The following is a 24,103-nucleotide window of genomic DNA, read 5'->3' on the forward strand; positions in this document are numbered from 1 at the left end:
CTGTGAGGCAACAAAGCTACCGCTGTACCACCGCGGCACAAAATGTGTATATAGATATAGATATATATATATATTTATATATATATATATATATATATATATATATATATATACACACACATATATATGTTTGTGTGTGTGTAATACTGAAATTGTTATATCGCAGCACTTACCACAAAACATCTAAAACTCAAAATATCAACAAAAACAGCATACTCCAGGACAGCATATAAAACCAAAACCAATATTTTTGCAGGGGAGACTGCCTCTATATAGCAACTTTGAGGTTGCACAGCTGCAGGGAAGGGGCCTATTGCCTTCTCAGCTGTAACAGCACTCGTTAATATTTTGTGTTTTATATTTTTTTCATTGTTTTGAATGTTAACATTGTGATAGATTAATTGCAATAGATGCATGTTTGTGTATCTTTACATAAAAATATCTGTAAACAACTATAATTTAAACACATGGTAGGTTCATTGTTTTATATTCTATGCTTTTTTGTTATAAGCCGATACTTTTCATATGTATATCTTTTCATTCTCAGGATGGTGGGTCTGCTGTGTCAGACTTTGTAAAAGGAGAAGATGTCTTAGACATTTGGTTTGATAGTGGAACATCATGGGCCTCAATCTTAGAAGGTAGGAAACATTGTGTGTAATGCATTTGTGTTTGTACATAAATTATTTGTACTGTTGTGTTTGGAGAGAAACCTTTTGATGATGCTGAGGTGTGAATTGCTGACAATTTTTGTTTTGAACGCTCATATACAGCAACACATGGTTAGTGCTTTTATGTTCTGCTTGTATGTATTTCTTTATGCTTCATAAGTATAGGATTCTCCCTCTCATTTAATGACTCCCCCTTATTTTTAATGTATATATTTATTTCACATTACAGATTGTTCCTTTTGTGATGACGTTTCCACTATACACACACTCCTTTACCACCACCTTTTTTCAGAGACATTGTACCAGTTTTCAAAACTCTTGCCTGCCCTGAAGTCCAGATTCCTCATGTTTCATAGGCTTGATTGTACAGTTTGGTTATGAACTAAACTAGGTGACTACCTTGTTGTACTGTCTGCAGTGGATAATGGCTGTGATTTCTTATTCAGAGGACTTTCTCAGGGCAACATTTTTTAGTTTCAATTTCCCTTGCTTTTAGAGCATGTTTGCCTCCCATCACACATGCTTCGCATTATGTGCCAGTACTAAGGGGGCATGTCCTTTTCTGTGATTGAAATTTCTTTTCTTCTTAAGCTACACCACAATAAAGTTCAACAAGTAAAGAGCTTGTAAAAGCCCCTGTGCTGGAGCCACTCCAGTAGCATATAGGCATGAAGCCCTGACTGTGGCCCAAGTAACCCGGGTTCTATTAGTAGCTCAGTTGACTGACAGATGGAGCAGCAGGTTGGGATAATAATTAAAATCCCAGGAGGGTGAGTGGTGATGTGGGCATCTGTGGGAGATAATGAAGGTGTCCTGGTTTGAGATGTTTAGTCCTGATGCTGTGTGGGCGGATTGGCTGAATTGCTTCATAGGTGAGGCAATACATTGCACTGTCTCCCATTGCATGCTCACCTAGGGACCTATCACCAAGTCAGCAAGGGGGGAGAGGTTTTGTTTAGGTCAGATAAGAAAACTCCCACATCAGTGATATGGACAGTATGACTCTCCCCCAGAAGAATGCCTATAGTTTTCCTCGCTGGCCCCAGTGAAATTTTGGAATTGACTGGGGTAAGATTGGCATGCAAGTTTACCCAGCACAGAATGTGCAACACTGTGATTGTTGTCAAGAATGACAGATGAAGACCTGAAAAATAGTCCCAGTGGTCATCAGATCACAAACTGGTATCCACACCATTGATGCTTGTGTTGCTTAGAAAGGCATACTGATATTAAGGGGTGCCAGAAGTGTTAGTGTTTTCATTTTGCTTGTCACAGACAGAGCTGGTCATGCCTTGTCTCACCTCCCAAAGGATGCATGTTAGTAGTGAATGGTAGGCACTGCAGAGATCAGGTAGCACAGGTTCTTTGTGTGATCTCATGCTTGATCCAGGCAAAAGGTAGAGAGTTAGCAGTGAGGCTAGGCTCTCTCTCCTATTGTCATTTGTGAGTTCTCCTTCGGGTAGGGAGGGGACCAGTCTTTTTTGATTTATCATTTGGCAACTTAGTTACAGGAAAGGTGGTCACCTGGCAACCGTCTTTGGGAATGAGTCTTTAGGGCTTCAATGCTGCCCTCACCCAGTGGGTTTAGATACGACAACAGTCAGACAGTACAGGATTGGTTTGTGAGTCCCCTGGTAATGGCATTGTGGTAAAGATGAACCCTGGCACAGCTTCTCTCCCCACCCCCAGTAACACACCCTCACAAACAAGAGCTGAGAGTCTGCCTATGTTTCCTGTGAGTGAATGGCCCACAGTCATCTGCACAGCATTAGATACTAGAAAATGTTTTGACATCTATTGGGATATGGCCACTTGGGTGCAGAAAACCGCCCTTAAGGAATATAATTTGATGCCAGTGCATGGCCCTATACAGGCTGACTTGGCCTATAGCCTCTTCAGACATGTGCTAAGGTCCTTCATAGAAACCACATTGCCTACCAGTGGTGTATTGTCTGAGTTACCAGATGAGTGCAGGTTGCCCACTCTTGAGCCATATTTAGAAAAGTGTCTCTTTTCACCTCTGAATTTATTTGGGAAGGGGGATTCAGAGAGGATGAGGTCCCTGTCTCTGAGGTATCATAAACAGAGTCCTCTTCTTTATATAGTTCTCCATATTACCATTCATAAGGGGAGTGACTGTGGCTCATGCATTTGTCCCCGCTTTGTCTTGTTATCCCCATGTCTTTATCCCAAACATGAAGATCGAGTGACTTTGGATCATCACCCTGTATAACTTATGCTAAGGGATGCCATCTTTGTGGCCTGAAAGTACTCAATTCTGGTTTATGAACTCTTAAGAAGACTGCTGCTCTTTGTAATCCATTCCCATCCTAGTACTAGAGTGACAACCTAGCCATCCATGATATGGCAGGTTCTTCTGAGAGCTAAAGTTTTGGGTAGCATCTGTAAGTAGATGCTGTCATTTGCCACTTTGAGTTTTAGGGCCCTGAACTACCTGTATAAGTTCACTTTTTTTTTTCTTCATTATTAGTTCAGGTCTGGAGATGCTTGCACAACTTCCATGACTCTGTGGTGAAGGTATCTATAATTAAGACAGTTAACTACAGCTTCCTCTGTGGGCATTCATAGTCAGCCTGCTGTTCCACATTGAACAGAAGAGGCCCTACTTTGCCATTTTTGATTGGCTCTTATACGAGCCAATCAGAAATCACAAAGCATATCTCAAGCAACTGGCACGTGCACTTAACTGGCATCTACCAATCCCCATGGGTGCCGGTTAAGTGAGGTTTTACTGTACAATGTTATACCATACTTTTCATTCTTTCTAATATCATCAGTTTTTATTTTCCGCAAAAGTGTTTTTTTCTTGGTAATATTTTATTTATTCATTTATACACTGTTTTTCTTTTTTTACCGTACCCAAAATTTATAATACTTAATGTTTATATAGTTTTACTATTAATTTCGCATCTTTTTCATTTATTCACTTTAACACTTTGTACTAATTTAATGAAGCAACTTATACCACTGGGTTAATTCGAACCTAACCTCCTCCTTTTTATTTACTTACAAAAGTCTTCTTTTTACTGGGTTTAATCTAGAACCCTATATAAATGAAAATAAATTATCTGCAATAATTCCTTTTCAAAAACTGTTGGCAGCATAAATACATTTGCTAAGTTTGTTATTTTTCCCATCAGTACTGAATTTATCAAATAAGCCTTTTTTCTGAATGATAATTTATATGATGTTCATCGTGTTTCACTGTTGCAGTCATTACTCTTGGGTTATCCTGCTGGCAGGCTACCTGCAGTCGGCCAGAATTCCAAAGTCTAGGTCCGGCGTCAGTTGCTGTCGCCTCCTCCCTGACATCAGTGCACCCTGGGTATAAAAGATGCAGCCGACGCCATTTTCTTCAGTCTTTCTTGCCGCGCGGTGCCTGAAGCAAAAGCAGTTCGCAAGTGCCGGTCGGCCGACTCCTGAGATTTTCAAATCCGAATTTCAGAACCGAGGTCTTCATTAAAGCTAAGTATCCCGTTGGGGAAACTTTTTTCTTGCTCCAGACCAATGTCAGAAAAAGTTAACAATTGTATTTCTTGTGGGAAGCAAATACCTCATAAGGATTTTCACTCTTACTGTATTCTTTGCCTAGGCCCTGATCACAAAGTTGCTAGCTGTCGGTTTTGTGCTAGATTTAACCAACGCACTATTAAGCGTCGGTTCGATTTTGCATTTCATTACTTTGGCCGAAGATTTAATTATATAATGCTGTCGGAACAGCCGACGACCGGAGTTTACAAAAATGCAAGGACAAGGAAAAGGATAGGCATCCGAGGTCCAAAACCGACGACGAGGCCTCCGTTAGGCCAGTCGCCGGGTCGCCAGTTCTCAGTGAGGCACTTTCGCAGCCCCTGGCACCCGCTACCTCAGAGCCACAGGCCGCTTCCGACTCCCACGTGGAGCCGACTGGGCCTCTGGATACTCAAGGTATTGGACACTCGGAAATCATTCCCTCAGATGGGTCCGGAGCCGCTGAGCAGGCATCGGCTTCTGAGGGTGTCTTCAGACCTACACAACTATATGTTAAGCCATCTTCAGCTTCAAAGACTAAAGCAGCTCTAAAGACAAAGAAACAAGTACAGCATTCTCCTACTCAGACTTCCATGCCTAAAAATCAGATGCTCAAAATGGCCGAAGACCTTATTACTTTGATCAGGGGTTCCCATCCCCCTCCTGATAAGAGGCCTAGGCAAGAGACAGAATATGATTCTTCTGATCAGGTTTCTATTTCCTCTGATTCCTCTTCTGAACAGGATTATTCCATGCTTCCCTATGAGGACTCTGATGCTGAAGAATCCATTCCTTCAGCCTCTCCTCCTGAGGATTATTCTTTTGGGGAAACCCTGCATATCATGAGGGAGCATTTCCACTGGGAGAGCCAAGATTATTCTGAATCTAAGAAAAGGCTCAGAGACATTCTGCTACTTCCTCAGCACAGACCCCTTGCTATTCCACCTGTTCCAGACATTGTAGATGTATTTTCAGAGTCCGGCCTGTCCCCTGTCTCTTTACCCTCTGCACCTGCTAAGCCAGACAGATACTACAGGGTCCCGGATTCTTATAAATTCCTATATAAAAACTCCGCTGCTGACCCAGAAACTATATCTCAGGGTCCCAAAGGGGTCAAAGCTTCCACTGCAAAAAACCTTGTCCCCTCTGATAGGGATTCTAGAGCTCTGGACAGATGGGGGAAAAAAGTTTACACTTCTGCTACCTTGACTGTAAGGGCTTTAAATTGTTAGTTTCATATGCTTAAATATCAGCAGTATTTAATGTCACTGCTTAAACAGAAATTGTTGACAAATACTGAATTTTCAGAGAACAAGGAAATGCAGGATTTATTGCATGCAGCTGAACAAGTGGGAAAGCATACTTTGCAATGTGGTTATGATTCACTGGAGGCCTCTTGCAGGGCCGCTGTTACAGGTTCTGTTATTAGAAGGCATGCTTGGTTAAAGGAACAGAATCTGCCTGATCATGTTAAAGCAAAATTGTTAGATGCTCCATTACAGCACGATACTTTGTTTGGTACTAAAGCAGAAAAGGTGTTGAAAAAAATGGAGGATAAAGCAAAATCCATGCAGACAGTTAAGGATTTCTTACAGGTACAGCCACCCAGATTTAGCAGGAACTGGCCTTCTAAAAAATTGGTCCTTTCCAGTGTCAGACAGACCACAAAGAGGCAGATACAGGCGTCCCAGAGGCAGATCTCAGCCCCAAGGCTCATACATGCCTAAACAAATGGGGTGCTCCTACCTCCAAAAGCGGAGAAGAGAAACCACAACCTTACAGGAAACAGTCCCAATGACTTTCCTCTGCCAGATCCAAGCACTTTTCTTTTGGCAGCCCCCTTAGGGGGAAACTAGCACTTTTTTCATCAAATTGGCAAATGGTTACCCAAGACATATGGATCTTGAACATAGTATCCCAAGGCTACAGGTTCCATTTGCACACCCTACCAAGGTCAAAAGGTATGCCAGACCTGCCACACAATCAATGGGCAGAGGCACAAAAACAAATTACAGCCCTCATGGACAATGAGGGCCATTCAACAAGTACCACAACAAGAGCAGGGGCAAGGATTTTACTCCAGACTTTTCTTAGTGCCCAGAAAGGACAAAACCTGGAGACCAATACTGGACCTGTCTATACTAAATACGTTTCTGGAAGTTCCAAAATTCTAGATGTTGACTCTACAGCAGCTACTACCCATGCTGGGCAAGAAGGCTTGGCTCATAACTTTAAACCTAAAAGAGGCATACCTGCATGTCCCAATCAAACAGTCTTGCAGAAGATACCTCAGATTCATAGCTGGCTCACTGCACTACCAATTCTTTGCACTGCCCTTTGGCTTATCTACTGCGCCCAGGGTCTTCACAAAATGCCTGGCACCAGTAATTGCGTTTTGCAGACAAAGAGGAATTCAAATATATCCCTACTTGGACGACTGCCTAATTCAAGCAGAGAACAAAGACAATCTTCTAAAACATCTGGCGTTTGTAAAAAGATTACTAATTGTCCTAGGGTACACAGTAAACGAAAATAAATCAAAACTAGTGCCCTCTCAAGAGATAATATTCCTGGGTGCAAGCTTAAATACAACTGCCCAGATGGCTTATCTCACGCCAGACAAACAAAAACAACTGACTTCTTACTTCAAAAAATTGGCAACAAAGACCCACTTATCTGCAAGGAAAATCCTGCAGGCCTTGGGTTTCATGGCATCCTGCATTCTACTAATTCCAGATGCCAGACTGCATATGAGGAAACTACAATGGTATCTAAAAAGTGTTTGGACTCAGCATTGCCACAGCCTGGAGACAGTAATTACACTCATTCCCTGCCTGCAACAGGAGTTTTGATGGTGAGCAGAGGCCTGTCACCACAACAAGGGTCTGCCATTCAGTTTACCCACAGCCAGACAGACACTGACAACGGATGCATCAGATTATGCCTGGGGGCCCATATGGCAGGAAAATGTATTCAGGGCACATGGCCTGCAAACCAGATGCATCTTCACATCAATCAAAAAGAGGTGCTAGCTGTTCAAAATGCCCTGACAGCTTTCAAGGATCTACTTCATCCAGGACAGCTACTGATAAAGACAGACAATACTACGGTCATGTGGTAGATAAACAAGCAGGGAGGTACACATTCCTACCCCCTCTGCAGACAAGCAATGACCTTATGGGACACAGCATTGACTTATCAAGTTCACCTGCAAGCACAATTCCTGCCAGGAAAAATAAATACTCTGGCAGATGAACTAAGCAGAAACCTCATGGATCCCCACAAATGGAAACTGGATCCACAAGTCTTCAGCATGATAACAAGGAAATGGCGATGCCCAGACATAGATCTATTTGCCTCCCCTCACAACTGCCAATTGCAGAGATTTTGCACAAGGATTTATAACAAGCAAGCATGGAGAGTGGACGCCCTATCCTTCAGCTGGAAAAATCTAACAGTATATGCCTTTCCTCCACTGCCTCTCCTTCCCAGAGTACTCCTAAAGGTCAGACAAGAGAAACCAAAAATGATACTGATCGCACCAGACTGGCCACGCCAGTACTGGTACCCAATCCTAAAGAGCTTGTCTCAAGGTCCAGCATGGATATTGCCTCAGACTTCTCACTTACTGACCCAACAAAACAATCGGATCCTGCACAGCCAACCCAGGACCTTAAATCTGGCAGCATGGCGGATAATGTAGCCATTCAGAACACCCCTCTTTCAAAAGCTGTTATGGATGTTATCTTGGAGGCCAGGAGGCCCAGTACCAGAAAATGTTATGCAGAAAAATGAAAGAGATTCTGTGCTTGGAACCAGGAACAAGGCATTGACATGTGTGTACCAAATATCCCTCAGATTTTACAATACCTAACCGAGATGCTGAACAAAGGCCTTTCTTTCTCATCAATTAAGATTCATGCCACTGCCATTTCAGCCCATTACAATATGGAACCACCTATCTTTTCCCATCCTCTAATAAGGCAGTACCTCAGGGGGGCCAAAAACATTAGGCCTCCAAAGAGAGCACCAATTCCGGCATGGGACCTCAATTATGTTTTGGAAAAACTCACACTGCCTCCTTTTGAGCCAGCCTCAACAGCGGATATAAAATTCTTATCCTGGAAAACAGCTCTGCTCCTAGCAATAACCTCTGCAAGACGAGTCTCGGAGTTACAAGCACTCATGGCTGTGGAACGTTTTATCATTTTTCATCCAGACAGGGTTTCTGTGAGGACAAACCCAACATTTATGCCTAAGGTGGTGTCCAGTGTGGCCCTCAATCAAACCATTCACTTGCCTACCTTTTATCCAAATCCACAGAACAAGGGTGAAAAAATTCTGCATTCTTTGGACATACACAGGCAGTTACGCTTCTACTTGGACAGAACTAAAGCTTTCAGAAAGACTGAGCAACATTTAGTGTCATATGCTACAGGATCACAAGGAAAGGCTATCTCAAAACAGACTATTTCTAAATGGATAGGCCATTGCATCCGTTTCTGCTTTTTTCAGCATGGCAAATCAGTGCCTAAGGGCATTAGGCCTCATTCTACCAGAGCAGAAGCCACTTTAGCAGTCTTCCTCAGAGGAGTACCAACCAAAGACATCTTAGAGGCTGCAACTTGGAGTTCAGTGCACACTTTCACAAAGCACTACCACTTACCTCTTTACTCTAAATCCAGAGCAGGCTTTGCCACTGCAGTTCTGCAGGGCCTCATAGCCTCTCCTAATCCTATTTAGCCCAGCCACCCATCCTCAGATTTGGGATTCAACCCAAGAGTAATGACTGCAACAGTGAAACAAGATGAACATAGTACAGTTGTGTACCTACCATAAATGTAGATGTTCGAGTGTATTCACTGTTGCAGTCCAGGTTAACCATCCATCATCCCCCTTTTCTTTGCTGGGACTTATCTGTACTTCTCTATTCTATACAACCTATGGGGTGTATTTGCATGTAGATGAAGGAAATGTTTTTTTTGTGCCTGCATACTTATTGGCATATTTTTTCAGCCTACCAATTTGGGGGCACCTGACATCTGGAGCAAGAAAAACTGAAGAAAATGGCGTTGGCTGCATCTATTATACCCCTGGCGCACTGACGTCAGGGAGGAGGCAACAGCAACTGACGCCGGACCTAGACTTTGGAATTCTGGCCGACTACGGGTAGCCTACCAGCAGGATAACCCAAGAGTAATGACTGCAACAGTGAATACACTCGAACATCTACATTTATGGTAGGTACACAACTGCACTTTCTTCAGAAAACACAGGTTTCTTTCATTTCTTCTGTTGATTTTTCCCACTGAATTCTACTTAACATCTTTATTCCCAAATTTTATACCTGACGCAGAAATTTCATTCATTGTAAAGTGTATACCCCCCAATCTATAATTACATCACCTAAACTTTTACTTTTCTCTTTATTCCTATCATCTCTAGATACTCATTTGTGTAAATTATTACTTCTTTTTATACAATTTTGTTTTTTGCAGTTATTGTAATGTCATTTGTATATGTTAAAAGAACTGGAATTCTTAACCCTTCAGGTGTTATATATCCTGCCTCCTTCATTTTTAATTTATATCACATACCATCATATTCATAAATAATGAAAAGAGTATACAGCTCATTGGACATCCTTGTCTTACATCACATTTCATATTAACCTTTTGGCTTAACCCGCCATTTACAAGTATTTGTACTTTATTATTGGTGTGTGCTGACAAACACAATTTCCTAACTGTCTCACATATATTATATTCTTTCATTATTACCCATAAGATTTCATGTCCTATTGTGTCAAATGCCTTATTAAGGTCTCCTATCATGATTTTTGCTGCTTCTTTTCTGTTTATAACATCATCCACAATTTCTCTATCAATAATAATTCTTGATAACCCTTCCCCTTTATACTATATATGCTATTGTCCATAATATTTTCCATTTTAGTTTTAAATCTCTCTTTTAAACAAGAAGCATCTTTATTAAGTTATCACTTATGAATTAGGCAATCACACATTTATAGAAATGAAACCAAATCATATTGACATAATCTTAGTTTCAAGCTTTGTACATCACAAAACATACTGATATAATTTTACTTGCAAACATTATACATCACTTATAATCTACCCAGTCATTGTTAGTCAGACATTACATAGCTCTTTCAAATCCTGCCTTCTTTTAAACCTCATTCCTCCCCTATATGTATTGTTTCCACAATTCCCATTTTTTTCTATGTAATCTGCCCCTACTCTTTTCTAAAGATCCCAATTTTAGTTATTTTCTCTCTGTTACTATACTCAGTACTTTCTATTATTTTCATAAAGGTCATCATTATTCAACATTGTCAGTCTCCAGTTTTTTAATTGTCGTCAGTCTTCTTTCTTCCATATGAATTTAAGTTTTTCACTAGATAATTCTTGTACATAAAAACCTTCATTTAATCATTTATTCAAAATCTTTAAAAACATTTTTTTGCCAGTCCCTTAAATTTTTGTACATTTCATACCCTATACCTTCTGGGCCTGCAGGCGAATTTAGATGTAATTGTCCTAATACTTTATCTAGCTCATTTAAAAAAATCTCCTTTTCCAACTCTTTATTATCTTTTTCTGTTAACTTTTTTTTACTTTCCATGATTTCTTCAATACCTTCCTTTTTTCTTTCAACAGTTCTTGTGCATATTGTACTACACTATTCATAATTTTTTTTTCCTGAGTTCCTTCCATTTCTTTTACATTTTTTATTTCTTTCATTATACTACCATTTTCCTTTACTAATCTACTTAAGTAACTCAGTACTACTTTTCTTTTTCCTTGTAAAAAATATATTTGCATATGCAACAGTTCTTGTATTTTTTCCTTGATTTCTTTCATATAAATCTTTTTATTTTTCAAAGTACTTTCTGTAATTACGTTCCAAATCTTCCAATGCATCATTGCACGTTTTTTTTAGATTTTTCTTTCTCTAGTTTTCTTATATCATATTGCCATTGTAAAAACATTTTTTATATTTTTCCTTAAATATCATCCACCATTCAGACCAATTTTTTATAAAATGTTCTCATAGTAATATGTTCTTTCCATAACTATATTACTTATCTGTTTCCTTCTACATTCCATGCTTTGTCATTTATCGTTTTTATTCCTTTGCCTATTTTTATGTATTCCTTATTTTCCTTTATTTCTAGCCATATTGCAAAATGATCAGAAAATCCTGTTTCAGCTTCCTCCCCTCCTCCTATAACTAAACCTTCTGATACTATAGAATAATCTTACAGTTATATGCATGCCCCTTTTGCAAGTCCATGAATTTGTCCCAGATTTTAAACTTGCCACATCTTATAACGTCTAACATTTTTCTTGTATCATTTCCTTTCTTTTTATGTTTAACTCTTAAATCATAATTAAAATCTCCTGTTATTATAATATTCATATTTAACACTACAAGGTCTAAAATCTGATGAAATGTTTTTCCTTTCTTTACAAATAGTATAAGCATATAATGTTCTAACTCTATATACTTTTCTTTCCATTTTAAATCTACAATGGTTAATTTTCCCATTTTTGCTAAAGTTGCATCTAATATCTTTACTGTATGTGTACAGAATACAGCTATTCCAGAAGATCTCTCATTTCCCAAATTCCAGATTATTTTTCTTCCCCCCTAGTTTCTCTTTGTAATCTTTCTTCATTTGTTAAAGGTTTTGTGTCCTTTCTCTTTGTAATCTTTCTTCATTTGTTAAAAATCTTGTGTCCTTTTCCGTAGATTTATGGTTTCATAAGTTCATAGCTAATTAGTAGGCTAGCTTTCTTAGTAGGCCATTCTAAGCCTAACCAATTTCCTTCCCAAAGGTGAGAATCAAACACTGTACTTTGTGTCTATGAGTCAAACACATTAATCGCTATATCAAGCCCCATTCTTTAGCTGTATATGTTTTTTCATCCATTTCCTTTCTTTTTATCTTTTGTGCTTATCCATTTAAATTTTCTTTTTCAGTCTTTTACCCTTTTATCAATACAATTCTTTTTTCCCCTTTTACTGTCTCAATTTGTATTCTTCATCCCTTATTTCAGAATATTCTTCTGTGTCCTCTTTATTATTTTTTCTCATCTAATTTTCTTCTGGTTTCTACTACTACTAAAATTTCTTTTCTTTGTTCATTTTTCATCTTTTTCTTTTTCCTTACTCTTATTTTCATTTTTGCAATTCATCCGTAAATGTCCAATTTTGTTACATTTATAACATTTCCATTCATATTTTTTGCGTCATGTCCCTTTTCCCCACAAGTACATTTTCTTTTGTTGCAGTTAACTTATGAAATGTCCTTCTTTTCCACAAAAAAAAACCATATTTTGGGTTGTCCCCAGTATTTTAAAACACACCTATTCCCCTCCACATTTATCATGCTTGGCATATGTATATTTTTTTCTTTTTCTATATTTAATACAATATTACCCAGCCACCATTCTACAAATGCCTTTTGTCATAAATGTTTGCAGTGTTCAGTACTTCTTTGCATAAAGCTTTCAAATGTCCTTTCAAAGTCTCTGTCTCTACCTCTGTTCAAAATTGTACTTGAATCTTCTTTTTTTCTCTCCGTTAAATGCTTTTATCACATAAAGATTCCACGGGATAAAGTTGTTATTTTTTGTATATTGTCCAAGAAAAAATTCCATTGAAAAAATAGTCTCAAATATAATGTTACAAAATATGTTTTTCTTAACAAGAATAAATGCACTTTCCTACTGTGTGCTTATACCCAAGTGAGCTATCAAATTGTTCCACACTTCATACCTGTCAATTTCTTTGTTTTCTTTACTTTGAATCCTTACCACGTACTTCAGTTTTTCATTTTCTTCTGCCTTATTTTCTGCTACTGCACGTTTGCCGTGTTTTATTTTGTCTGCATACATTTTCTTTTCCGTCTCGCACCTGTTTTTTAGGTTTGTGTCTGCATTCTCCTTTTGTATTTTCTCGATAATGTTCTCCCCAGGAAACATCTCCTTCATTTTCTGTCTCACTCTGCACTGTTATTTCTTTATGTAAATCATCCCTCAACCCTCCTGTCTGAAGGGTTGTAATTATACATCCATTATTTGCTGACTCATCTCCATCAAACAGGTTTCTTTGAAATATTTCCTCACACATTTTTCAGTCTCAATATTTGCTTTTTCCTTTATTTCATTCTTCACTCCATCATCTCCTTCTCTCTCCATCTGCCTCCCTGTTTCTCCAGGCCACCTTTGCACCTGGAATGGAAACAGGAAGTGCTTGTCCAAAATGGGTCCCACTCACAACAGTGAAGAGTACGGTTAGTTTCCTAGAAGCACTGGACACTACAGTTCTCCCCTGAAAAGAGGCCAGTAGCTTTGTTGGACCAACATGGTTAACAAAGGGTAAATAAATAAATTAGTAACTGTTTTGTTCATGCTCATCCTCATCACTGTCAGAGAAAGGTGCAGTTTGAGGCTTTTGTTCCTGGGAGTGATAAACAGCTCCACCTTTGGGCTTGGCTGCACCTGAAAATCCTGTGATCTTGTTAGGCTTAATGGTATAATTATAAAGCCATCAGAAAACCACCTTCTCAATGGATATATCCTGTAAAGTAGAAGAGTTTACCATCAGTGTTCCCTGGCTTAAAAACAGCCTCTGTTCCTCAAGCACTGAGTTTGCAGATGATTTCTACCCACGTTTAGCACTTGTTTGACCCGGGTGTTTATTTTTCCACGTTCTAAATGCAGGTCTCCATCATCTCCATCCACTGCTACTTTTTATGTTGGCAGTGCTGTGGCCCAGCACAGGCTTGATTTGGTCGTCCTAACACTCATTTCTTGGTGCTTTTCGTAGTGGCTGTTAACTCTTTGTGCAGAATCTTGAAGCTTCAGACTGTGATGTGTAGGAAACATTGGGTTTTCACCAGTTGTCCTTAAGCACTAACTCGCATTTCCTCCCAAATTTGGTCTCAGTCCTTTCCCTAGACCACTTATTTTCTTCTCTAGGGCAGAATGCAGGGGGAGAGAGTCTCTTCTGTCTTAAATGAGCAGGTCAGTTTGTCTTTCTTCCTGAAAAGATCACAGCAATTCAGGAAGATGGACCAGCTTTTTGTCTCCCTAAGTATAGCTAAAGAAAATCTGACTTGTAGCTAAGAAAACCCATTCTAGATGGATTATTAGTTGCATTTTTTTTCTTTTCTTTGAGCTAGTTGTTTAACTAATATCGTCAAAAGTCACTCCATAGTGGGCACAGCATCTAGTACCTGTTTCAAGACTATGTCTGTTGTGAACATTTGTGTTGTGCTTACTTGAGCATCACTTTGCGACTTGATAGTGCACTGTTGCTTGGAATATGGTTCAGGCAGTTGAGTTTCCCTTGGTTACTTACTGCTTCAGGACTTGGTCTAGTAAACCCTTACATTTTTGAACATTCTGGCTCCTGTCAGCTTGTGGTGGCTCTTGGTGTTACTTGGAAATATTCTGATTCATTACCAACTGAAGGCAGTCCCTCAAAGAACAATATAGCACACAGTATGTTGTTTCTCTTTCTTGGCTGACCTGAAAAAGGGTCCTGTGCGGTAGGTATTTATTTATTTATTTATTTATTTTTATTTAACATTTGTTTACCGGGAAAGTCCGACTGGCACATAGCCCATTTTCAGCAGAGGCCCGGGAAGAAATGCTCCACACGCATGTCTTTGGAAGGTAGGTACTTGTTATTTACCTTCTTGCCCCCTCCCCATGTCTAGATAACCTTTTCAGTTTTATGTAGTCAGACATCTAGAAAATTCATGATTTTATGTAGTTCTCTTCACATTTTCCCGAGTCCATTGGAGTTTTGCTAAGAGTTGTGGACATATCCAAACAAAAGTGAATGGATGAGGTAACGGTCTTCAGATTGCCTGTAGGTTTATGTACAAATACCTGTAGGTGTTGTGTACAAATAGCCCATGAGTGTGATGAACTGGTGTACCATCCAGGAGTATTTTCTTTTTTTACAATCATTTCTTACAGTGATAGGCTTTGGGGTCTCTGTGACTCTGAAATGGATAAAACAGGGTTGAAAATGTATGTTGTATGTTTATTTCTGCCTTTTAAGGTGTGTGCACTCGGTTGCATGGAGACTGAACTACCACCAAGGGGTGATGAGGATGAGCAAACCATGTAAAAGTCAAACATGAAAGTTTCATCACATAACATCATGGTATGTCAGCAGCAGGCATGTACACTTCTCAGCATGGCAGCCAGAGAATGCAAGAATTTTGTGCTTAGAGAAGGTCTTCATTGCAGGAAATCCCTCCCATTACTCACTGCAGAGAGCCATGTGGTGAGTGCTCATTTATCTGTTATTTTCCAAGTGTCATCCTGATGTAAGATTCTTCCTCTCTCCCTGTTGGAGAACAGTAATTCAAAGGTTGCTCTCTCAGTAGCAGATTCTGTTAATGCGTTTCTGAGACTTGTCCCTGCAGAGCATCAAGAGCAGTCATTGCTGTTTGATGTAGTTGCATCTAGCATATTTTAAAAGATTACATGTTTTGGTTCTTTAGCAGCAGTGCCACGTCCTTCTTTACTATCCTAAGGAATACCATTTGAAATTCTGATGCTCATCCCTCCCCAGAAAGAGAGACCCATGTAGTACCTTGTCACAAATTGTTCTGCCATTTCCAGCCATCAGTATACTGCGTTGTCTTTTACTCTTTTTTTATGTTTGTTCATACTTATTGATTGTGGCTTACGTTCCACTGTATCACAATTAGTGTTCTACAAATTAAAGTTTCATTGGAACTATATTCTCTTTGATCTCCAGTTATCAGTGGATTAGACATGCTTCTCATTTGATTAATACTGCGCATTGATTGTTTCATTAGCTCTGAAGTATGTGGATATACAGACAAAAGCAGTTATTTCATTGTTTAATAAATTGTGTGAAGCTATGCACTGAGTGCTCCATTTTTTGTTTTGTACTGTTGTTTCTTTGGATATTTAGATCTTACAGGCATCCAAGCTGCTATTCTAACTTATGTTGCCCGCATCGGAGTCATGGCCTTACCCCCCTGTGCCATAAACATCTTGTTTTTTCCCCTTCATCTTGTGATGATCTTAACTTTTTCATTTCTCTGTCCTTTTTTTACCTTGATATTTGTCTTTTTGACCATTCTTGTTTTATTAGGAGTAAACTGACCTCCTTTGGTTCACTTTGTCTTTTTCCTCTATAGTTTTAATTTTGGCAGAGTTAGTATTTTAAAGTAGCAAATTGTAATCCTTTCTAATTATGTTGCATGCTTTCATCGTAGAGCTCACTTGTGTTTAAATTCATCAGTCATTTGCACAGTATTTCTTTATACTATGCATGTTTTCAGATTGCAGAACATTCTCTTTTTCCTGTTTTCATTAACAGGCCTTTCCTCCTACCTTCTAAGGCCTGCTTGTTCTCCTCTTATATATGAAGCTCTCTAATTGTTTTGACACACCAGATTAACAGAGTAGATAGGAGGCAACCAAAATCAGGTTTTCCTTACTAATCAGAACTGTTAAGTTGCATAACAGTGTTTATAGACAAAATAATTTCTTACTGCTCAGAGTTGTTAATTTATAGCTTTGGAGAAGAGTTCCTTGGTGGTTCAGCTAGTTACTTGCACCAGTAATTACTGTTTTATTTTATTTCAACTTACTTTATTTACCTTTCTATCCTGTTTTGTCATTCTTCTTGGTTTTGCAAACTTCTATTTTCTCACCTTTGGTGTTTTGTTTAATTATCTAACTCTGGAAGAGTTGTGTATTGTACATTTATTTTATTTTGCGTTATTTTAAGAGGAAAGTGGGTTGAGCCAATAGGACCCTTTTACAGAAATAACCTAGTAGACTGCAAGAGAAACTGACTACAGTAGGAAAGTAAACACCCCCCCACACACACGCACACACACATATATATATATATATATATATATATATATTTGTGTGTGTGTTTGTGTAATATGTGTGTGTGTGTGTGTGTGTAATCAAAAAAACAGTATCAATACCAGGACTGCAATTAAAAAACTTTAATAATGTATAAAATAATATTAAAAGATAAGCGCTTTCAGACATCTACCATGTCCTTCTTCAGATTTAAAAACTCTAAAACAGTAGATGCTTTTAAAAAAACATAGTCAGCCAATCAGTTAATCTGAGACAGCACCCTCAAAAAGCTGGTTTTAAAGGAATACCCATATTCAAGCCTGGGGGCGTGTCTGTTTGCAGATCGCAAATCCATTTCATCTCTGCTTGCTCCGTAAATAATTATGTCACCTCACCTCAGGTTTTCCTTTACAGCTTGTAACACCATAAAGGAGAAAAAATGAGAAGTATTAGCCAAAATATGTTTATATAGTGGATTCTTACTGTCGCTAATATGTTTAGATATTCTCTCCTTAAATTGACAATTGGTTTTGCCAACTTAAAATGAGTCACAATATTGGCAACAAGCTATCTATATATATATATATATATATATATATATATATATCACCTTTTTACTCTTACAGTCCGCATATGTTTTTAAAGAATAAGTTCTACCTGTTTTCAGATGCAGGTAATACTACTGTTTAGCAATATATCTGATGTTGTTAATCTTCATTCATTCCTTACTGATGGGTGTTGGTTCCATCCTCAGAAAGAGTCGGCCTTTATAACAAGATCGTACCAGCCAAAACACTCTTAAGCTACGTCTTACCCACAGTGCCTTTCTCTCTATATAACCCCAAATCTCGTTTGTCATGTACTGAATAAAGACATGTCAGGCCAGCTCTCAGCTAAGTCAATTATAAATTTTAATTTTTTGTCTATTAGAGTTTTTTCTCTCTTCTTTGCGAATACCTAGTCACCTACTGTTAGTCGCATACCTTTTGACTATTTATGTGAGTGTCCCTCTCTCTCTCTTTCCTTCCTTTTTACCAAGTTTGGTACTCTTTGTACCATTGCTGGTACAGGCCTTCCCTTACCTCTGAGGTAATTCCCACTTGCATTGGTGGTATCCCCCTCCTTTTCTTTCCTCTTTTACTGTATTAAAAAAAAAAAAAAACTAATTCCTTTCTTTTTCCTGTGTGATTGAGTGTGTGTTTCTGCATTTTATCTTTTGCGGGGTTTAAGGGCTGTGAAAAATGTGACAGAAAAATGCCTAATATTGATAAGCCATACATCCTGTGTTTATTGTCACACCTTTCAGTAAAACCTCCTGTGACATTTGTAAAGCCTTTAGCTCCCACATGTTGGTGGAACGAAAAAATAAACTTATGCTCAAAGGCCTTCTTAAATCACTGTTTACGGAGGCTATTTCTGAGGTGGAGGCCTCATCCCCTCCAAAGAAAGAACACAAAAAGAGGAGCAAATTGTTACCCTCTTCTCCTCACACTAGTGAGTCAAAATCTTCAGATCCAAAGGCAAAAATTTCTAAACTGACACCAACATCCTCGGCACCGGGGTCTCAAACCCCCTCCATGGTGCCAGCTTCAGTTTCGACACCTCAGCAGCTGACTACGGTACCACCCTCGGCAGCTGGTCCTCAAATTCTGACTTCAACACCGACTGTGGCAACATTACCAACTTCCCTTTCAACACCAAAAATAGTCATGCCAACACCGGTCACTCCCCCCCCCCCCCCCCGTACATTATGCTGGTCCTTCAATCTCGGTGCCAAAAGGTGAAATAACCCCTCTGACCCGATTTTCCCCTTTGGTGGATCCGTTTCGTGGTCAACAATGTAGCCCCTTCCTAGAGTGCCCTGATTCCCCTTCGGGGATATCCACCCACTCCTCCAATAGCCTTTGGAACTGGATTTAGTAAGGCTTGTGGATCAGCTCCTGGTGGCCAGAGGTTTTCCAACCCAACACCCTCGAAATGCTCCCTCCCACCTGGAGCCGAGGATTTTTCTCCACAGACTCCTACATACTTTCCTCCTTCAACCTCCCTGGAGGTATCGGAGCCTTCGACACAGACGCCAACCCTGGTTTCCAGCTTCCTTGGCTCTATTAGTAGACCTTACCATGACTCCCTATTCTTTGGCATTCAACACATTCGGAGCTGGGCCATGCTCAGGATCAACACTGGTCTGTCAGCACCATGATCCCTATTGTGCCGCCTGTTTTTTCTCAGCGCCGTCTACTACAGTTCTGGTTGCTTTCGTGGAACTGGGTTATCTTATGCCTCCTTTCCTGGGTGTGGGTTGTTTTTCTGTGTTCTGGGCTCCCATCTGTCTTTGGGCGGACCTGCTTTCCAGGTGATGGAGAGGGCACTTGCTTTGGCAGGCTCCTAGCCGGTACCTTCGGCGCCAGAGACCCCTATATACCTTTCCTCTGAGCCACAGTTGACACAACCCACTACTCAAGGACACTGGGAATGGGAACCTCAAGACATCCTTCCTCAGATGTTCCCGCTGAAGAGGTACCTCGCAAGAGATTGTGCAAAAGGGAAGCACTTGGATTCCCCTGAAGAATCCCTCACTGAAGATACAGACTATGATGAAGGGGAAGGGTCCCCACAGTTGCCCACTGAAGATGTCTCATTTGGAGGCATACTGGAGATCCTGAAGCAGTGAGGGGCCTGGAAGTCCACCACCCCTTCCTCGGAGGAGTCCATATTCTTGCAAGCTTTCCATGCCTGGCCCTCTACTTCCTGGGTGCCCTGCCTGCAGATGACCTGGTTTGGCTCGTACTGCAGCTCGCATGGAAGAATCCGGATACCATTGAACCTATTCCCAGAGACCAGACAAAATTCTTTCTCCTCCTGAGGACAGTCCACACTGGTCTAAGGGCCTGCCAGTAGATGCTATGGTTGTGATGGTGGCCACTAAAAAAGAGCTAGCTGAGGAGAGGTCTACTGTCCACCCCCTAACAGGGAGTCTGTGCTGATAAACAGACTTGGAAAGCTGGTGTGCTCTTCAGCGACCTTTGCCATTCGGTCCCTGAACTATCTGGCACACTTCACCGGGCTTCAGAGACATCTAATCTCAGAACTCTCAGAAACCCTTGCAAGAGCAGTTCCTGATGGGGTACATGACAACAATGCCTCACAGCTTGCCACCCTGGAATCTATCTCTAACTCCTCCATGCGGTTGATTTCTCATTCTACTGAAGGGGCAGCTGCAGCAGCAGGTGCAGGCATTGTCATGAGACATCACACCTGGATGCACTTATGTGATTTTGCAGATCCCTTTAAGTCTTCCTTCCTGAATGCCCCCGTAGAGGCCCCTTCTCTTTTTGGCCATAAGGTAAAAGACACTTTAGCCATGTGTGAAAAGGACAGTAAGACCTTGTCTGCTGTTGGCATATGTTTTCCATCCCCCAATGATCCTATTCTAGAAATCAGAGGAGTGGAAAAATGTGGTACAAGAAATTCCAGGGTCCTTTCCGTGACAAACATGGTGAGTCCACCCAGGGCAGAGGGGAGAACCCAACCAGAAGATGCCCCTTCAGAGGCAGAGGGGGTCCACGTAATCAGGACAACCCTATCATCGCTCCTGAAAAGTGGCCAGATTGCTTTCCTCTGGAAGCAGTCGGGGGACAATTTTTTCTGCAACACATTGCCTGACAAATGATAACCACAAATCTTTGGGTGCAGATGATAATTTCCAGAGGTTACCACATCCCTTTTGACCTTTACCCAAGTCAGCTAATGCATATTCCCAATGTTCCACCCAGTCAAAGGGAAGTAGCAGCTCAAGAAACCCAAAGGCTGCTTCAAAACAGTCCCACCAGACCAGATAGGATCTGAATTCCACTCAAGATTCTTTTTAGTGCCAAAAGACAGGGGACTGGAGGCCAATTCTGGACCTCAGCATCCTAAACAAATTTGTCAAACAAACAAAATTCCGGATGGTCTTGGTTCAGTCTATACTTCCTTTTCTGGAGAAAGACAATTGGATGTGCTTGATAGATCTTCAGGACGCATATTACCACATAAAAATGGACAAACACTCCAGAGGATTCCTCCGCTTTCAGCTGGGAGCCATTCACTACCAATTCTGAGTGTTGACTTTGGTCTCTTTACTGCCTCCAGAGTGTTTACCAAATGCATGGCAGTGGTAACAGCTCACTTGAGACAGCAAGGATTTTGGGTATTTCCATGCTTAGACGATTGGCTCCTCACCGCCCCAACCAAGCATCTACTGGTCTCATCCACTCATTACACCCTACAACTACTGGAACACTTAGAGATAACAGTAAACAAGGACAAATGCAACTTGACTCCTTCTCAGAGATTGGAGTTTATAGGAGCCAGTTTCGACACTCAGTCTTGCCTAGTCTCCCTCCCACTCCACAAACTGGAAAGACTCCGATTTCAACTCCGAGTGATACTCTGTCAGGACAAAGCTGTGGCTTGGGCAATCCTCTAACTACTAGGGTCAATGTCAGCATCGATAACAATAGTTCACTGACAAGACTACACATGAGACTCCTACAGTGGCTTTTACTAACGCAATGGTCTCTCCCTTTTTTAATTTCTTGGGATTCTAATACCATGATGAGAATGGACCCCATTCCTTAGTCAAAGTACGATTAAAGTTCATGAAATTAGTATTGTTTCACTCTTTGATATCAGCCAAAAGTGCTCTTTGCTGAACCCGCAATGTGCCCAGTAATGACTCCTGAGTTTGTATGGAGTTACATGTAGTGGTAGCTTGGTTTACCTTCATAAACTCGAATCACAGTAGTTCGAGTGCTCATATGAGTAACTCAAAACCAAGAAAGTGAAAACGTCGACAGTCCTTAATGTTCGAAAAACAGCAAATCGAAAAGCAGATTCACTTTTTTTCGAACTTTAATGTTGAACAAAAAAAAACAAAGTGTAAAACAGGGGGGCAAGTCCCCCTGCGCCCCCCACACCCCCCTACTTTATTATTCTAACTCAAAGATCGCACTACAGTGGGGAAAGGAACCATTTCCCGATCCCCACTATAGTGCAATCCGCCCCACAATGTCGAATATGCAATGAGCGAATGTCGCTGTGCATTCGCTCATTGCACATTCGAACCTTTTTTCTTTTGGCGTTTGCAAAATTTGCAAACAGCCTTTCGAACACTTGCTGTTCGCTCGACTGTGTATCGCTTTTATAAAGGTAAACTGGTAGCTTATCTAAATAAGATTTTAGACTCTTTTTTTTTTTTTTTTTTTTTTTTTTTTTATAAGACCAGTTAATCCTACTACTATTGGAACTATTTGGGTATCTTTCTTCCACATTGCTCTCGTTTCTGCTTGCAGATCCTGATATTTTTATAACTTTGTCTCTCTCTCTGAGCAGGACACTGTAGTCACTGGGTATGGCAATTTCAATGACCCATGCTATTGTCGTCTTCTTTTCCTGGACCACTACATCCAGTTTTCTAGCATCTATCTTTTGAATTGTTGGTAATGGATGATCCCATGTGATGCAGACTTCATAATTTTCTATGATGCTTTGTGGCTCATGTTTCCAGTGCTTTTCAGCCACTTCAAAACTATAATGTTTACACAATCTCCAATGCAACAGTCTCACCACATTATTCTCCCTTTCAGTATAGAGTCCTTCTGCCATTAGTATGTCACAACCAGCAACGAGGTGTGAGACTGTTTCCAGTTCAGTTTTACAGAACCTACATTTGTCTTTCTCCCACATGTTCAATGGACTTTGTAAACCAGCGTGTACGTAGACCACTATTTTGAGCCGCCAATATTAACCTTTCATCTCTTGTTTGAATTCACCTCTCCTTAACCATTTCTGCGTTTGCTCCTGATCAACATGAAGTTCTTTCAGAAGTTTTCTATACTTGAAACTATATTTATGCATTTTCCAAATTTCTTGCCTTTTCATCTGATCCTTAACCTTATGATCTTTCTTTTGTTTTTTGGCGCATTCTGTTGCTGCCTGATTTTTATCTACTTCTAGTTTGATTTCCATTCCTGCATGACACCAATATGCTTCTGCTAGATTAAGCAGGGAAGACATCTTAGATTTATTCTCCTCATGTTTGGAAACTTTCACTATGTTTGGGTCTCATGAGGTCAGCAGATATGTGTGGCATCCCACAACTGCAGATCTGTGCATGTAATGAATTTCAAGGAGGCCCATCCCTCCTTCAGAACGGGGAATATATAATCTTGGTATGCATTGATTTTTATAGATCATTTGGTGAGCATGAAGCATTCTTCTTGTTTTAATATCTAATCTATCCAACATGTTTTGGGGCCAATCAGTTGCTCCAAAACTGTAAGTTAGGACAGGAAGAACAAATTGGTTGATAGCTTGGATTTTGTTCCTAGATGTCAGTGCTGTTTTCAGGATTAAAGTCAGTCTTCTAAAATATTCCTTACTAAGTTTTACTCGCATTTGTTCATGTTTTATAGCTGATCCTTTATCATTTCCCAAGTATTTATACACTCCCTCTTGCTCAAATTCTTTTATATCACATTCTTGTCCCAAACTGATGTTTTTGTGGTGCTGCAGTTTTCCTGCTTTAAAGGTTGCTTTTGCACATTTATCAAGGCCAAATGACATTCTAATATCATCTGAAAAAGTTTTGACAACCTGCAGCTGTGTTTTCAGTTCCTCATCTGAAGAGCTATACAGTTTTAAATCATCGACAAATAGAAGATAAGTCTTTAAACTTTGTTGTTTTCTAGGAGCCAAATCGTAGCCATGGCCTAAGCTGTTAAGTAAAGAGCTTAATGGGTTAAGAGCAAGGCAGAACAGCAACGGTGACAGAGAGTCACCCTGAAATTCCCCCTTTGAATTTTTATCCCTGGGATAATAATTTGTCCTTTATCATGGTTTAATTGCAAAGTGGTCTGCCATAGTTTCATGGTCACTGTAACATAGTCGATGAGTGTAGGATTTATCATATGCAGTTTTTAAGCACTCTTTTATCCATGAATGTGAGATACTATC

The 24,103-nt window shown here is 40.1% G+C and overlaps 1 protein-coding gene across 1 annotated transcript in view; it reads left to right on the forward strand.

Annotated features, from left to right (window-relative positions):
• IARS2 (isoleucyl-tRNA synthetase 2, mitochondrial) overlaps window positions 1–24,103 on the forward strand; it is a 1,410,425-nt gene that overhangs the window by 738,949 nt on the left and 647,373 nt on the right. The window contains exon 14 of the mRNA XM_044061644.1: window positions 548–641. Coding sequence (XP_043917579.1) covers window positions 548–641 — 94 coding nt within the window. The remainder of the gene's footprint in view (window positions 1–547; window positions 642–24,103) is intronic.

The sequence above is a fragment of the Protopterus annectens genome, chromosome 1.part0, assembly GCF_019279795.1.
Source record: "Protopterus annectens isolate FY-2018-M chromosome 1.part0, PAN1.0, whole genome shotgun sequence".
In the NCBI taxonomy this organism is placed as follows: Eukaryota; Metazoa; Chordata; order Ceratodontiformes; family Protopteridae; genus Protopterus; species Protopterus annectens.